The sequence below is a fragment of the Myripristis murdjan genome, chromosome 6, assembly GCF_902150065.1.
Source record: "Myripristis murdjan chromosome 6, fMyrMur1.1, whole genome shotgun sequence".
NCBI classification, from domain to species: Eukaryota; Metazoa; Chordata; class Actinopteri; order Holocentriformes; family Holocentridae; genus Myripristis; species Myripristis murdjan.
The window spans coordinates 4413866-4430277 of record NC_043985.1 but is presented as its reverse complement, the minus strand read 5'-3'; the positions used below and the strand labels follow the sequence as shown (position 1 = coordinate 4430277).

General features: G+C 43.0%; 1 protein-coding gene across 3 annotated transcripts in view; it reads left to right on the top strand.

The window, feature by feature from the left end:
- Positions 1 to 16412, top strand: part of cftr (CF transmembrane conductance regulator) — a 56471-nt gene that overhangs the window by 26731 nt on the left and 13328 nt on the right. For all 3 annotated transcript variants that reach the window (XR_003928338.1, XR_003928339.1, XM_030053281.1), the window contains exons 13-26: positions 1297 to 1383; positions 1947 to 2736; positions 2934 to 3062; positions 3150 to 3187; positions 3657 to 3943; positions 4221 to 4300; positions 5317 to 5467; positions 8980 to 9207; positions 9595 to 9695; positions 11463 to 11702; positions 13445 to 13600; positions 13717 to 13806; positions 14527 to 14699; positions 15333 to 15438. Coding sequence is in view for 1 of the 3 variants with exons in the window: in XM_030053281.1 (XP_029909141.1) it covers positions 1297 to 1383; positions 1947 to 2736; positions 2934 to 3062; positions 3150 to 3187; positions 3657 to 3943; positions 4221 to 4300; positions 5317 to 5467; positions 8980 to 9207; positions 9595 to 9695; positions 11463 to 11702; positions 13445 to 13600; positions 13717 to 13806; positions 14527 to 14699; positions 15333 to 15438 (2656 nt within the window). In the remaining 2 variants the exon portion in view is untranslated. The remainder of the gene's footprint in view (positions 1 to 1296; positions 1384 to 1946; positions 2737 to 2933; positions 3063 to 3149; positions 3188 to 3656; positions 3944 to 4220; positions 4301 to 5316; positions 5468 to 8979; positions 9208 to 9594; positions 9696 to 11462; positions 11703 to 13444; positions 13601 to 13716; positions 13807 to 14526; positions 14700 to 15332; positions 15439 to 16412) is intronic.

The window sequence follows — 16412 nt, the reverse complement described above, 5'->3', positions numbered from 1 at the left end:
TGTTTATTAGGATTTGTGGTTCATTACAGCTCAGTGGGTTGAGCATGGGACCGGCACCTTTTGGGAGGTGGGGTTTAATTCCCTCTGTAGCTCAATCGGTAATACAAAGGACAAAAAAAAAAAAAAAATCTCCTTCTTCAAGTTGTATGGTGCTGCCTTTGGAGAATAATTAATTATAGTTTTAAAGGTGCACTTTGCAAAATTGCCGAGTGTTGATTGAAGTGAGGACCCTTTAGGCTCAGCTCACAAAAACATGGAATCAGCACATAAAATATCAGCGACTAGGACAATGAGAACCACCCAACCAAACATCAAATGATGAGCTTATTCCACAGTTTCTGCTGGTTTAGTCTAAAGGGTCCTTACTTCAATCAACCCTTGGCAGTTTTGAACAGTGTGTCTTTTTGTGTGTCTTAAAGTGTTTTACACTGTCTTTGTGCGGGGTACAGGATTGCATGCTTACAGTAAGGTAGAAGACAATATTCAGTAAGATCCACAATAGCCGCTTGTGCACCCACTTACCAATTGCTGCTATAATTATTGTCATCATTATTAGCACAATCAAAGTTAGGGCCTCCATTTCCTGTGTAATTGTAGATGAAAGTGGATAAAAGCATCCTTCCAAATGGGATATCTAGGAATTGAGAGATCTGATGACTTCTGAAACGGTTGAAAAGCTGTTGTACAAACTCCAGCAATGATGTTGTTTCCCATGAGTGTAAAGCTACTTAATCACAACCTTTCAAAGATGATAAATGCCAGCTATTGCTCTTATCTTTGCGTTAGTCTGGCTACCCAAACTGTTGTGTTTTATGGCCTGACGTTTTTTGTGGCTAGTGGCTTTTAAAACCTTGATAGAGGTTTATGACTCCCTTAAGTGTCTATGTAGATTGCAGTCACACACTCTCTGATTGCCATGCATTATTTATCAGTTTAATGTCCTGGCATCAATTTGCTGCCTCGCATTAGGAGTTGGCTTCCAAGCCCTGCTGCCATCATGGTGAGATTTCACTGGAGCTGATTTAATCTCGCCGGGATTTGAGTTTGTCATTTACACCCTTTTTGATTTACAAATTTCATCATTTTCTGTTCTTATGTATCTCTCTGTCTTTGTCTTTCTCTTTTCTTCCATATACAGTCTCTGTTCCTGTCTCCATTTTGCTTTCTCTCTCCCCCATTCCCGTCTCCCTCACTGATTTCTCTCTCTTTTTTTAACATTTTCTCTGCCACTCTCTTCTCTATTTCTCTCACTCAAACTCTTTCTCACAGTGTGTGTGTTTGTGTTTACTCCCTCAGGGCTGTGTATAAAGATGCAGACCTCTACCTGCTGGATTCACCTTTCACCCACCTGGACATCGTGACAGAGAAAGAGATCTTTGAGAAGTGTGTATTCCAACAGAGAGGCTTTCATGTGGGGGAGATGAGGGTGGTGGGTAGTTGAGCTAAAACTGAAGTTCAAGGTTATTTCTTGTTGTCTCTGTGACACACTCGAGTTGACTGTGTTGAGTTACGGCTGCTTCAACACGCTGTAACCTTTTCAGGATTTTTTTTTTTTAATGAAAAAAGAAAGAAAGATTCATTGATGTCCGAAGCTGTCCAGCGCTCTCAGAAAGTGATGGAGCTGAATCAACATTGTTAATGTATCCAAACATCCCTGAGTATGGTCATCGAGACAAGGCAAAAGATACAGTAGCTTATTCATCATGACTCATGGCTGTTTCTCACTTTTGAACATCTTGTTCCTCACTGTTCTAGTCCCCCTGTCTTTCCTCTTGTTCATTGAGCTGAGCACCTAAAGTATCTACTTGTGTGACACTGGTTCACAACAAAAACAGTCCAGTGGTTTTCTGGTGTTTACAATTGTCCAGAATGCTGCATAGCAAAAATGTTACTGGCTTGCAGTGACATCTGACAGATTTTCATTTCTTGCATGTATCTTGATGCAGATGCTTCTGTAAACTGATGGCCTCCAAGACACGTGTTGTGGTCACCAGCAAGTTGGAACATCTCAAACGAGCAGACAAAATCCTTCTGCTGCACAACGGTGTCTGTTACTTCTATGGCACCTTCTCAGAGCTGCAGGCCCAGCGGCCCGACTTCAGCTCGCTCCTCCTCGGCCTGGAAGCTTATGACAACATTAACGCAGAGCGGCGCAGCTCCATCCTCACTGAAACTCTCCGCAGGGTCTCCGTTGATGAAACTGCTGGCTTCAGAGGCCCAGAGCCGATCCGCCAATCGTTTCGCCAGCCCCCGCCACCACTAATTGTCTCTGGACCCCAAGGCCTCCCTGGAGGTGACAGCTACCCGGAAAAACGCAAACAGTCGCTCATCCTCAACCCTCTGGCAGCTGCGCGCAAGTTCTCTTTCATTGGGAACTCTCAGCAGACTGCAAATGCTCCCCAGTCCACAACGATAGAGGACGGGGTCCAGGAATTTACCGAAAGGAAATTCTCGGTAGTTCCTGAGGATGATCAAGTGGAAGAGGTGCTTCCCAGGGGGAACCTGTACCACCACGGGCTGCAACACCTCAACGGGCAGCGGCGGCAGTCTGTCCTGGCATTCATCACTAATGCTCAGGGGCAGGGGCGAAGGGAGCAGCTGCAGTCCTCCTTCAGAAAGAAGCTGTCCATCACGCCGCAGTGTGAACTGGCCTCCGAGCTGGACATATACGCCCGTCGCCTGTCCAAGGACAGCGTTTATGACATTAGTGAGGAGGTGGATGAAGAGGACATGGAGGTAGGCCTTCTACTCACCGTACTTTTATCTAAATCATGGTGCAGTACAATGAGAGGATGTTAGTTTAGCGTGGGTGGCTCTAAAGGAATCAAGAGCATGCCCTTACCTTTTTTCTCGTCTTCAAGAATGTATTGAATAACCACAAAGAGTTTCATCTGTTTCTTTGTGTTGTCAAAGAGCCATCTGTCTCTTCACAGCAATGCTTTGCAGACGAGCGGGAGAACATCTTTGAAACTACCTCATGGAACAGTTACCTTCGCTACGTCACCACCAACAGGAACCTGGTCTATGTCCTCATTTTCATCGTCTTTGTCTTTGCTATTGAGGTACAATCACAAGCACTTACGTTTTCTAAGTTTGCTGTCCAGTTGAATCAAACAGTAACTGTATCTACTTCTCCTTTTCACCTGTAGGTCGCTGGTTCAGTCCTCGGTATTTTCCTCATCACCGAGTGAGTGTCATGTTTCATGTTCCTGAGGCACTGCCCGTAGAGAGCAGGAGAAAACTGGCTCTGTGTTGCACAAAACTGAGTCGAAATCAGGCACCAGTATGCCGTTAAAGGCCTTGTTATTAGCAGCTGCATTGCACCCTTCACAGAACTGGTGTTCATATTGTGATTGAGGACTTTTTTTCTCAGAAGTTTGTTGTCTGAGATTTTATTTTAAGGAGCATCTGATTTGCATGCTGGGCACTGTGTACCTTTGAGAGATGCACGCATATCTTTAACCAATAATTCCCACACTCAATGACTGCAAATTAAACACTTTAAAGGGCTTTACTTTGTTGTCCTTGTACAAAATTTGATTTGCACATTTTTATGCTCTGCTGATGGGAGTGTTCTCTTGTATATATTATGCCTGTATTTATCATCTAAAATTGAACCAGTGTTTTGTTCTCAATCCTCCTCTCTCTTCTCCCAGTAAGATCTGGAGGGAAGGGGCCAACCCTTCAGCACCCAACTATATTGACGAGCAGCACCCCAATGCCTCGTCAACGCCCGTTCACCTGGCTGTCATCGTCACCCCGACCAGTGCCTACTACATCATATACATCTACGTGGCCACGTCAGAGAGCGTCCTGGCCTTGGGTTTCTTCCGGGGCCTCCCGCTGGTGCACACATTATTGACTGTTTCCAAAAGACTGCATGAACAGATGCTCAGTGCCGTGCTCCGAGCTCCCATGGCTGTGCTCAACACCATGAAGACCGGTGATTTTCTTAGCTTGATTTTTTTTACCGCTTGATATTTTACACAAGCACCATGGATGAACAAAAACAACTAAATTTGCAACCATTCCACGTGCTACTGAGATGTATTCTTGCTGTTTTATAGTTCATTGCGTTTTCTTTACTTTTCGTTTGTCCATTTTATTATGCAGAAATACCATCGTATCCAGTTTGACTAAGGTTACAGTCAAACTGGTTACCTGTCAGTCACTCTGTAGTAATTCAGTCTTTTTATCATTTGTTTGTTTTTCTCTGACAGGCCGCATCATGAACAGGTTCACCAAGGACATGGCCACTATAGATGACATGCTGCCTCTGGTGCTGTTTGACCTCATCCAGGTAGGTATTTTACCAATACAGTGTCTGGGGTAACTTTGTCCCTTGATCATGCAAATGCTTTGCATAACATTTTTTAGTTCAGTAAAGTATATGCAGGGTCTGCATTGAAGTGAAACGTGGTATTCTAGTACAGGACAAATAATTGAATCACTGAAAAAAAAGTTTTCATTATTTAAGCATTACAGAGAGATGGTAAAAAAATACATTAATGTTTAGTTCATGCATGCATTATCAATACATTTACCGGTAAGTCAAATGTGTGCAACATTTAGATTATAACTCAGTGCATCTGCAAAGCTCTAATACAGTAACAGTTTCCCTCTATGAGTCATGCAAATTTAATGTGAACTTGAGATTTTGCAAAATTACAATGCAGATTTGGTGTATTTCCATCAATTGTGTGGAAGCGAATAATCAGACTCAAAAAAACATGCTCAGGAGAAAAATTTAGAGAATGAAAAATAATCTGACCCAACATTCATTTGACTTCATGAATGTTAGTTAAGTTGTAGTTGCAAAAAAGAAATCAAGTGGCTCAGTATTCTAATGCATCAGCAGATAGGCTACCACACTCAAATGGCAATTCAACAATAATCTAATGGGACAGTGGAGCTTTCTGTCCTTGAACAGTGCATTCAGCACTGCAGATTAGTAGCTGCTGTTGAGTGTGCAACTGTGAAACACAACACTGCACTCAGCAAATTGCCTCACTGAGTCAAACATGCAGTTCTTGAGACCGAGCAGCAGCGTGTGTGTGGAGTCACTTAAAACATGTACTTGTGTTCATATCTCTGACAAGTAAGAATGTCTTCACTTGTAGTAAGTTCTTTGGTGTTTTTTTTGTCAAGGTATGAAAAATAACATCTTTTAATACACGTCTGTGAAAAAAGAAAACACCAAAGAAAGTATCTATGTCTTTTGATTGGACTTCAAAATGATGATGATGCTTCTGCTCATCTGATCCATTCCACCATCCCTCCATCCTTTGTTCCTCTCTTATTTGTTCCTCTCACCAGCTGACACTGATAGTCTTGGGTGCCATCTTCACAGTATCCATCATGCGGCCATACATCTTCATTGCTGCCATCCCATTGGCTGTCATCTTTGTTGTACTCAGGAAATACTTCCTGCGAACTGGTCAACAACTCAAACAACTGGAGGCTGAAGGTGAGAGTCAGCAAAGCAATTTGTGTGTGTGTTTACAGTTTTATGCACCTATTGAGCAAAAGAAAAGAGATTTTACTTAAGAACTGACTTAAGAACTTAAGAGAATTGACTTAAGAAGAGAATGGGAATACATCATACATCAAAATGCAAGTCAGATCTGACCCACAGCATCGTGAAGACATGGTACACCTCCCTGTCCCAATGACCAGTTTGAAACTATTTTCAAATGTTTAAAAAAGACAAAAAATGTTTGACAGAAAATGCACCTGGATGAGAAATAAGCAGGAGGAGAGCAGGCAGGGAGGAGAGCAGCACGAGTGTAGTGATGTCAAGGCAAATATTGTCTTGGCACAGGAAGAGGAGAGGTGAGAACGTAATAGGAAAACCAATAGAGCGAACAGAGGAAGTGAGAACCAGGGACAGACAGTTCAGCTACCCCGCAGCCATCACTTCTAACAGACTGCAGGCAGGGCTGGTCGGTGGCCCCGGGCCAAGGGGGCAAAGGTCAGGCTGATGCACAAAGACATGGCGGCGGTGGAGCAGAGGAAGAGCTGAAGGAGAGGATGGACGGGCTGCCTCAGAGGGGCAGGGCTAGCTAAAGGAAGTGGGTTAGGATGAGCAAAATGATGTCCCCCCTCTCTCCTGTCCCAGGTTGAGGATTTAGCAAAATGTTGTGTTCACATGAAAAACATTCAGAGATGGCATTTTCTTCAGAGTGCATGATCCTACTTGTGTTCCTTGTGATGTTGCTGAGTATTGCAGGCAGTCTGACATGTGATTAGAGGTGCTCTAGCAGGGTGGGGAGTGATAGAGCTGCACCACAGCTTTGGAAAAAAATCATTTTAATATTTTATTGCCCGGTGAGAGGCTGGTGGCTAATTAGTGAGACCTCATTTTAAGCTTTAGTGTTCAGTGGGGCTTATGGAGCTTGCAGGGATCAAACCTGTGGCTGAAAATTTATGTAATCATCTCTCTAACTACATTGCCATCTCTGCCGGTCATGTGAGACGCCACAGTTGAAGGGTTTTTTCTTATAACAGCCAGTGTGTATTAGTGCTATTAAGAAACGCTTAGCAATGATAGCACTTTGATCAGTTCACATGAGGGTGGAAGCACAGAGAGACATTATATTATATTATATGTTAACATTATGTTACATTAAGTGAAGTAACATTACATTATGTTGCATGTTACGTTATGGTACATATTACGTTATGTTACATGTTACGTTATGTTACATATTACATTATGTTACATGTTACGTTATGTTACATGTTACATTATGGTACATGTTACATTATGGTACATGTTATGTTATGGTACATGTTACATTAAACTACATAACATTACACTGCGTTACATTACACTATGTTATGTTACATTACAGTATGTTACGTAACACACTGTATTACGTTGCACTATGTTACATTGGACTATATTACATTATGTTATATTCCACTGTGTTACGTTATTCTATATTATGTTACACTACATTATGTTACATTACACTATGCTACATTATACTACATTATATTGCGTTGTATGTTATGTTACGTTACGTTATTTGCATGAAATCAAATGAAATTAAAGTGATAGTAAGGTACAGTGGTACACTATGATGAGGCAGAGTGAGGGGAAGCACATTTCTATAAAGTGGAAATGATAAAAGGGGCTCATAAAAACATCGACCCCCCAAACAAAAATTAAAACCGGCACTATGCAAAAACTGATGAGGACTGTGTAGACTCAACTGATACAAAAACAAACAAAAAAACTTTTGAAATGAATGAGTTGGACAACAGTGAGAACCATGTACACTCAAGCATTAAATTATGTATTTATTCCATGTTTTTTGTCCGTTGAGCATAAATGCTGTTCACTTAAATTGACCCTTAGTAATGCATAGTGCACCTTTATGCACTTATTATTGCACTTTTTGACACTGGTTGTCAAACCCTGAAGTTTGAGTGTACAATAGTAACTTTTGCACATACAAAATAACCCCCGAAACCGCTACTTTAACTGGGCCACAGCACAGGGCAACCCGGGGATGAAAAAGGAGGTCACTGGACTGCTGACGAAGACAGCGCTGTGTTTTTTGGACATTCCCACTCTGCTCTCCACTCTGTCACTGAATGTGTGTTTCACCGGTGGCAACAAGGTCTTTCCGGAGCCAGCAAAAGCGTGTTGGGGTCGGAGTGATGATCCGAGCTGGGATTTCCTCCCGCCCCATCCTGGTGTCGCTCACTCTGGTGTCAGGAGAAGTGTGTCACACAAAATGCACAAAGGGAAGCATGAACACGGCTCGGTTCAAGTATTTGCTAGAACAGCCTTCCCTTATTTACAGTATAGTTGTATTTGCATTAGTCAAATGCATTCCCTAGGTGAGACATCTCATTGAAGAAAATAATTCCAGAGACAACTATGCTGGAAGAAAAAAAGTGGTGTCAGCTTTTACAAATTTACAATTATTTGGATGAAAACAAACTATGGTATAATTTAACAAATAAAAAACACATTACTGTTCTCGATAGTTTAAAGATATTGAATGTTGGTCTAACCTGAGGGCTGGGTAAGGCAAAAACCTTACAATACAATACACTCTTGATCAAAATTTTAAGACCAGTTGGAAAATTGCAAGAAAATTTGCCATCTGGAGGTCATGACAGTGTGGATACCTGACAGAAAATGACACTGAATCCACATTTTTGTGAAGAATTGGGCTTTTAAAGGCTGTGGTCTTAAACTTTTGATCAGCTGATGAACAGCCTATTTCAGTTTAATGGTTGTTTGCAATAAATTGCTTACTCAAACTTTTTTTTTTTTTTTTTGTCTCACTCCCATTTCTTCTTTTTGCATTTTGAAGCTCTACTTAGAACCTTCTTAAGATCCAACAGTGCAAAATGTAAATTTTGCACTGTATATACGAGTGTGTATATATCACAATACATGGGTCATGATACAATTTGAATTACGAAACATTACAATACAAAACTGGCCAAAAATGTTTAAATAGAGCTTAAAATAAGACATATCATAAGAAAAAGATATATGAAAAAGGTGACAAAGTGACTCAAAACACATTGATTCCAAATTTTCATTCCAGTTTATTAAAACAGAATTAGCACAATGGACATTAACACAAATTAACACAGCGCACCGAAATGAAGAGCACATGCATATCAATAAAAGGGGCCACATAAATGATATGGTGTGATGGAAAATAATGCTGTGATGGAAAAATATTAGAGCTGTATCATATTTTTTTTGCACAGCTATAAGCGTTTTTGGTACTAACTGTTCTTAGAAGTGCCTTAGGCCTACACATCTTAAAAAAAAAAATTGTGAAAAATGCAACGGGAAATAAGTGTGCTGTTTTGTTTTTGTTTTTCTTTCTTTTTTTTTTTTTTTTTTACATTATTGCCCAAGCAGTTTACAAAATGTGACTGCTTCCCTGTCACATTGTGCAGTGTGTGTGTGTGTGTATTCAAACCCTGTTGACTCTCCTCCAGCGCGGAGCCCCATCTTCTCCCACCTCATAATCTCGCTGAAGGGCTTGTGGACGATACGAGCCTTCGGGCGCCAGACCTACTTTGAGACGCTCTTCCACAAGGCTCTGAACACTCACACGGCCACCTGGTTCCACTACCTGGCAACGCTGCGCTGGTTCCTCTTCCGCTGTGACATCATCTTCGTCTTCTTCTTCACCGCCGCCGCCTTCATCGCTGTGGGAACCAACCGTGAGTGACGGGACGATGGGCGGGGGGTGAAGGGATGAAGGGATTCATGTGGGGATGCAGGACAGATGTTATCGGCGTCAGGTTTGGGTTTATCCAGTTGTTCTTGAAAGGAGCTGGTGGGATTAGATGAATGAGAAGCATAAGAATCCACACACACACACACAGGCTGACGTGTTGTTTCGCACCGGCCTGCATGTTTATGTTGAGAGCGGATTAAAGGGTAATTTCACAGCTCATTCGTTTGCAATAGAGCCAGTAGCAGGCCGCTGCTCCGACATGAGGGCGAGCAGCTTTATTGGACAATTGTGATGACATCGTCTGTGTGTGTGCATTTATATGTGTGTGTGTGTGTGTGTGTGTGTGTGTGTGTGTGCATGCGCTCTACAGAGGACAAACCAGGGGAGATTGGCATCATTGTGGCTCTGGCCATGCTCATTCTGGGGACTTTCCAATGGGCTGTCATCACCAGCATCACTGTGGATGGATTGGTATGTAGTCTACACACACACACACACACACACACACACACACACACACACAGCTAATGTTGTTTGCATCACAGTAAAAAGACTTCAATTTGCATCCAAATACCGCATTGCCAGTGGCTACTCATGAGTGCACAAACACACACACAGAAACACACACGCACACACACACACACACACACTCACACACGCATGCACAAATGCTGTTTGTCAGCACTGCCCTGCACTCTGCCTCGCGCTCACATTGTTGCACACATTCACCTGGCAGCTGCAGAGTGTAACCAGTCTTCTTCTTCTTCTTCTTCTTCTTCTTCTTCTTCTTCTTCTTCTTCTTCTTCTTCTTCTTCTTCTTCTTCTTCTTCTTATCTCACCTGTCATCCATTCAGCTGGTTAGAATCTGTTCACTTCCCAACATGTGTGGTGTTGTTGGTGAGCAGAGCTGCGTTCAGGGTCAGCACTTCTCTGACTGAGCTTATCATGAAGCAGGACATTTTGTTCAGCTGTGTGTGTGTGTGTGTGTGTGTTGATGAGTGTTTGCATCATTTCACTATACACTCACTGGACCCATTCACCTCTGTTACTCCCCCTGACTGTCAGCAGAAGAGTAGCTGCTAAAAAATCATACTTAAGCAGAAATACCTTTACATCACTGAAACTTCTATAAAGTTGAGGTAGAAATTGTATAAAGTCTATTTAGGCAAAAATCAGTGGTAACTAATTTAAACTGTTTCTGAGTTACATAAAACAGCTGCTTCATGCAAATAGGAGTTTTGTTCAGTGTGGAAGTGCATTGTTAATAGTGAGAAGCAATGACAATTAGCATTAAAAAAGAAAAAGAAAATGCCCAACACCATTATAGTAACATTAGGCTGCTATCTAGAGCAGTGGTTCTCCACCTTTTTGGTGTTAAGGACCCCCGAACTGATACACATCAGGACTGGTATTTTCTAAGATGTAGTGTCTGGGATCCCCATCTAATAAGATTTAGTTATTCCATAACTGTCTATACTGGAGATTTGCATTTACAGCCAGGAGTGAAACCTATGGACTGAATAGTCATTCTTATACATAACTTCTAGTCAGTGACATCATAGTGAAATTAAAATATTCCCCATGTCCTCTGGGGACCTCTCTCGAGGACCCCTGAGGGTCCCTGCACCCCAGGTTAAGAGCTGCTGATCTAGATGGGCTTGTGCCATGAGGTGTACCGCTATACAAAACCACACAAACACAAACCAATAATGGATGGATGGCTTTAAGGCTAATGCAATATCAGCTGTTGTGGATGATTCTAAGTTAATTAGAGTTAGTTACCTCAGCGCTTGCTCTGTCACAGATTTCTTACAGATGCAATACACTAAGATTGGCCATTTTCCTGCAGTAGGCATGAGAGCCTACTGCAGTTGGCTTCTGTTATGAATGGGACTTATAATGTTGAAAAGGTAGGAAAACATAAAAAGCTCCTTAATTACAGAGCTAAGAGTAAATAGTAATTCATTATTTGTGCCCCTGTTGAACACCAGGTGTGGTGGTGTCCTGCATGTCAGAAAAGCAGGATTGTGGCTGAAAGATTGTGTGTGTTGATCCCAGGACAAACTGGGTGAAACAAGATTAAAGAGAAAGAAACACACCGACCCCTCCCTCAGCAACTCCCTGGTCAGCAGGATCACACTGGGCAGCTCCCAGTGGCAGTGGAGGACTGAAGTTTGTCTGCCCACCTTCCCTCCCTTCTTCCCTCTCACCCTCTCTCGTCCCTCTCCATCCCGTCAGATGCGCTCGGTGGACCGGGTGTTTAAGTTCATCGACCTGCCGTCCGAGGAGCCGCAGCCGGGCCGAGGAGGGAGGGGCGGAGGTAAAGGGGGCCAGGACCTGATCATTGGAAACCCCCACGCCCACGAGAGCTGGCCCAACCGCGGCCAGATGGACGTCCACGGCCTCACCGTCAAATACACGGAGGCCGGACGCGCTGTCCTCTCCGACATCTCCTTCACGGTGGAGGGGGGGCACAGTGTAAGTCTATTTGTGTCATTTTCTGTTGAATGGCTACAGTAGTGATAGTGATAATGGTGTCCATCAAATGCAATATGTCACATAGGATTTTGTTGAAACTTTGTGCTCAGATACAGAAAAAAAAAAGAAAAGGTTGGATCGCACATCGTAAACCACCCACATGGTGCTGACTGCTGACAGTAAACCTAAAAAACAAAGCAGAGAGTCACACCCTCCAGTGCTAGATGATACTGTACTGACGTCAGCTGCATTTTCAGTTTACCTGACTAAGTGGCCCGGATGAACTGCGTCATTTGTGCATCTGGATCTGAAAAATGCCACTAATGCATGGCAGAGAAATGTGGAAAGTAGCGCTTAGTGGAAAGAGAGAAGAAGTGTAATAATTTGCCACTGTATCAGTAATTACAGTTGGTGTGTGAGGTCCACATTATGGATCCTGTGGGACAGCAGGGCTCGCTGAGTGTTAGCACTTTAGCCTTGTCCCATTAGCTAAGCTCTCTGATAATGGTCTCATTTTCCCGCCAGCCTAGGGAGAGAGACGCAGTCCATATGTACAGTACAGTGGTGGAAAAAAGTTTTCAGACACCCCATGCATTTGTGAAATATTGCATTAAGAATCACTCTTAGGTCTTCAAGTGCAATTTCTTTTAGTATAGTCACAGCCAAAATACTAAACAAATCCTAAAAAGCCATTAAAAACTTCAAATTGATTCGTTCCATAAAAATACATAAGAAATTTGGAGTATTGGGTCATTTTGGTACCAGTGATGAAGGTCGTTCTTTTTATTGAAAGACACAATTTTTGTTGCCAAGCTTCGTGTCTATATAAAGCCAGCACATTTGACAGTTCTTCAGACACAAAAATGGCTAAAACAAGGAACCTAGCGCAGGAAGATAAAGATTACACTGTCAAGAATTTAGTTTTGTTAGTTTTAATAAACAAAAAAATATCATTTGTATTTGTTTGTATCTGGCTAATGCAGCCACACCTTTTGAAACACAAAAAAGATTTTTCCACAAATATTTCATGATAATATTTGAGATTGTGTAAAATTTTAAGGGTGTCCCAAAACTTTTTTCCACCACTGTATGTGGTGTACCGTATAGAGCCTAGTGTGTGCATGTATTGACATTCACACACATGAGAGCTCAGTGATACTGAAATCTCAGCATCAGTACCCAGACTGAGACAAGATGTGCGACACCATTTTCACCTGTGTACGCCCACTCGTTGGCTTCATATGGGTGATATTTCATGTTAGCTCAGCATAAGGACTTAAAGTGTATCGTGTGTGTATTTTAAATGCATGTCTTGAGATTAAAAACAAAACAAAACAAATTATTTGCATCTCGGCCAACATATGCACAGATATTCTTTGATGAGCCAATATCTGCCAACGGTATTTGCCAGCCAATCAGTTGGGCTCTAACGTACACAGTAGGGGAGACTGGGGTAAGATGAGCCATTTTTCATATTTAGGATCACTACATCAAGGCAATCATAGTTTTGTTGCTAACTAATAAATCTGCATATATTTCGGGATGTTGTGCATCTCTTCAAACAAACAGAATGAGTGTAAACATAACTGCTTCCATAATATAGCATGTCCAAAAAAAGTGGTCTCGTGGCACAACTTACCCCGTGTATGGGGTAAGTTGAGTATAAGAGCGGGGTAAGTTGAGCTGTCAAACCTCAAACAGTTCACTTAAGACTGTGTGTGTGTGTGTGTGTGTGTGTGTAGGTGGGTCTGCTAGGGCGGACAGGTTCAGGGAAGAGCACGTTGCTGTCCGCCCTGCTGCGCCTGGCCTCCACTGATGGAGAAATCTCCATCGATGGCGTCTCCTGGAACTCTGTGTCCCTGCACACCTGGAGGAAGGCCTTTGGAGTCGTGCCACAGGTACACCAGCTGCTGCCACCTGTATCGATAAAGTCACGTGTCTGGATACGGGACAAATCAGATTGCTGTTGGCTCACTGCTGTTGTAATAAGGCCTTCCTTGTCTGTGTTGAACAGAAAGTCTTCATTCTGACCGGCACTTTCCGAATGAACCTGGACCCGCACGGACGGTACAGCGACGAGGACCTATGGAGGGTAGCCGAGGAGGTGAGCGCCGTGCTTGTCCGCCCTGTGTCTGCTTCCCTCTGTGGCTCTGGTGGCTAAGACAGACTCCTGTCCCACCAATCACGCTCTCCCTGGAACTTTTCTGAGGAAAGAGAGCTCAAAAATTCACTGTATCAGCTGCTATATCCGCAATCAAACAATTTCGCCCCTCTAAAATAGGTTTCACTCTCATGAAATCCCATATTGGTCAGGCACTACCATCAAGAGATTGTTCAGCCAGTAGTTTAGGCCAAACAAAAAAAATACATTGGGTTTTGGTTCCTTGTCTTTTAAGGGCATGAATAGGTAGGGAATTTATTTTATTTTATTTTTTATTTTATTTGGCATTTTAAGGATGGGTAGGTAGGGATTTTATTTTATTTTATTCTTTTTTTTATTTTCTGAAGCGATGCATGGGTTGCTTTTTAAATATAATTCATTCAATCTCTGCATAAGTTACCACCTTTTTAATGGATGGAGCAGCATTATTACCAAAGGTACCTGAAGTCAAATACACCCGTCCCGCCCACCGCCATAGAGCCGAGCTCCACGGTGGGGGAGTTCTCAGAGCTCAAATGTGGAAAAACTAACACACAAAAGCTTCGGGGTCTCACTTTACCACTAAAGCCCCTCATCCATGAGCAAGACTTTTTGGTGGCAAAATGATATGACGCGTCCACAGGAAATCAGCTGGTCCCGTGTGTTGTCCTGTGTGTCCTCCAGGTGGGCCTGAAGTCCGTGATCGAGCAGTTTCCGGACAAGCTGGACTTCCAGCTGGAGGACGGCGGCTACGTGCTGAGCAACGGCCACAAGCAGCTGCTCTGCCTGGCCCGCTCCATCCTCAGCAAGGCCCGCATCCTGCTGCTGGACGAGCCCTCCTCCTACCTCGACCCCATGTCAGTATCAACCCCAGAGACACTCCAGTGTGTGTGTGTGTGTGTGTGTGTGTGTGTGTATGAGGTCACAATGCTGCACAACACCAGCGTGTGACGTCTCTGTCGCTGCATATGGTGACAATCTCAGAGTCCTTACGGTAATTCTGGCCTACTGTACGTGGGCGTGTGTGTGTGTGTGTGTGTGTGTGTGTGTAAGCATATGCGTAGCGAATTGATGGTAAATGATGCCTATAATGAGTGGCCTCCTCTAGATTGACTTGATTGACCTCAGGGCAGCGGTGCCTGCCCTTTCATCTCCAACTCGATGGGAGCAGAACGAAAGGCTAACATGTTAGCAGTTGGGGCTTTGATGATGCTCTGTGCATGTGTGTGTGTGTATGTGTGTGTGTGACCGTGTCTGCATTACATAGATAAATTTGCTAAGGGCAGATTAGGAAGGAAGTAATAGCCAAGTGAGCATAGCAGGACAAGCTGGCAGTTACTGTTTACATCACTGTGGGCTCATTTCAGACTGCATCTCATTTGTTGTTGCCGTGATCGTGCTATGCATTCAATACATTACATCACCCAGAGTTTTATTTATCTGTGTTTGTGTGTGTGTGTGTGTGTGTGTGTGTGTGTGTGTGTGAGCAGAACGCTGCAGGTCCTGAGGAAGACACTGAAGCAGTCATTCTCCAGCTGCACTGTCATCCTGTCAGAACACAGAGTGGAGCCGCTGCTGGAGTGTCAGTCATTCCTGGTTAGTACACACACACACACACACACACACACACACACACACACACACACACAGACAGACCTTCAGTGCCTGTTCATTGCATTAGGTCGGTGTTTCCTTGGGTTTTTCCCGTTGTACATGAACTGTGTATGATGAAAGGATTTCCTTGCCACAGCATCATAGAATCTTCTGTTTCAACACCAATCTAATTCTCCTCGCTGATCAGCGTCTACATCAACTGCTGTATTGTGTCTCATGACCTGGCTGGGGCGGAAAAAACCCGCGCCTGGGATGGCACTGCATGTGTGTGTGTGTGTTGGTGTGTTTGTGTTGGGGAAGCCAGTGGCCTGACAGGGACATGAGGGCCATGCAGCAACAACAACAACAAGAGAGAAAGAAAAGAGGGAGAGAGCCAGTCACAGTGTCACACTGTCGCAGAGTATCCTTGGTTACTACAAGCGAGGGCAAAGCTAATGTCGCAACACCAGAGTTATGACTTCAGTTAATATGTACAAATTTGATACTAGAAAAACCATCAAGTAACATCACAGATATTACACACAATATGTCATATTAAGCAGAAACACAGTGGAAAGCAGCCTAAATTTAACAGGAACATCAGTGCCTCTGTGTTGACAAAAATACAAACATACAGCAGGGTATATGCAGGAATCTTGAAGTTAATTTTAATACCTTTTTAAGACTTTTTCAAGACCCTTTCAATAATTTTCAACACCTCACCGCACAACAACGGAGTACTTTTTTACCACAGATCTTTTGTAGCACAGAGGAGATGCTGCTCAAACACTCGGTATGTAGTGTTAGTGTATGTTTATGACTTGTAGAACATAATAAATTACCTTGAAGGAGTAGATGCTAAATTATTATTTGTTTTAAAAATGTAAATTAATTATCAAATGGACCTAACAATTCAGCCACCATGAGCAGTAGTATGCCTGTGATAACATAGATTGAAAAATAAGCCAAAGTGATAC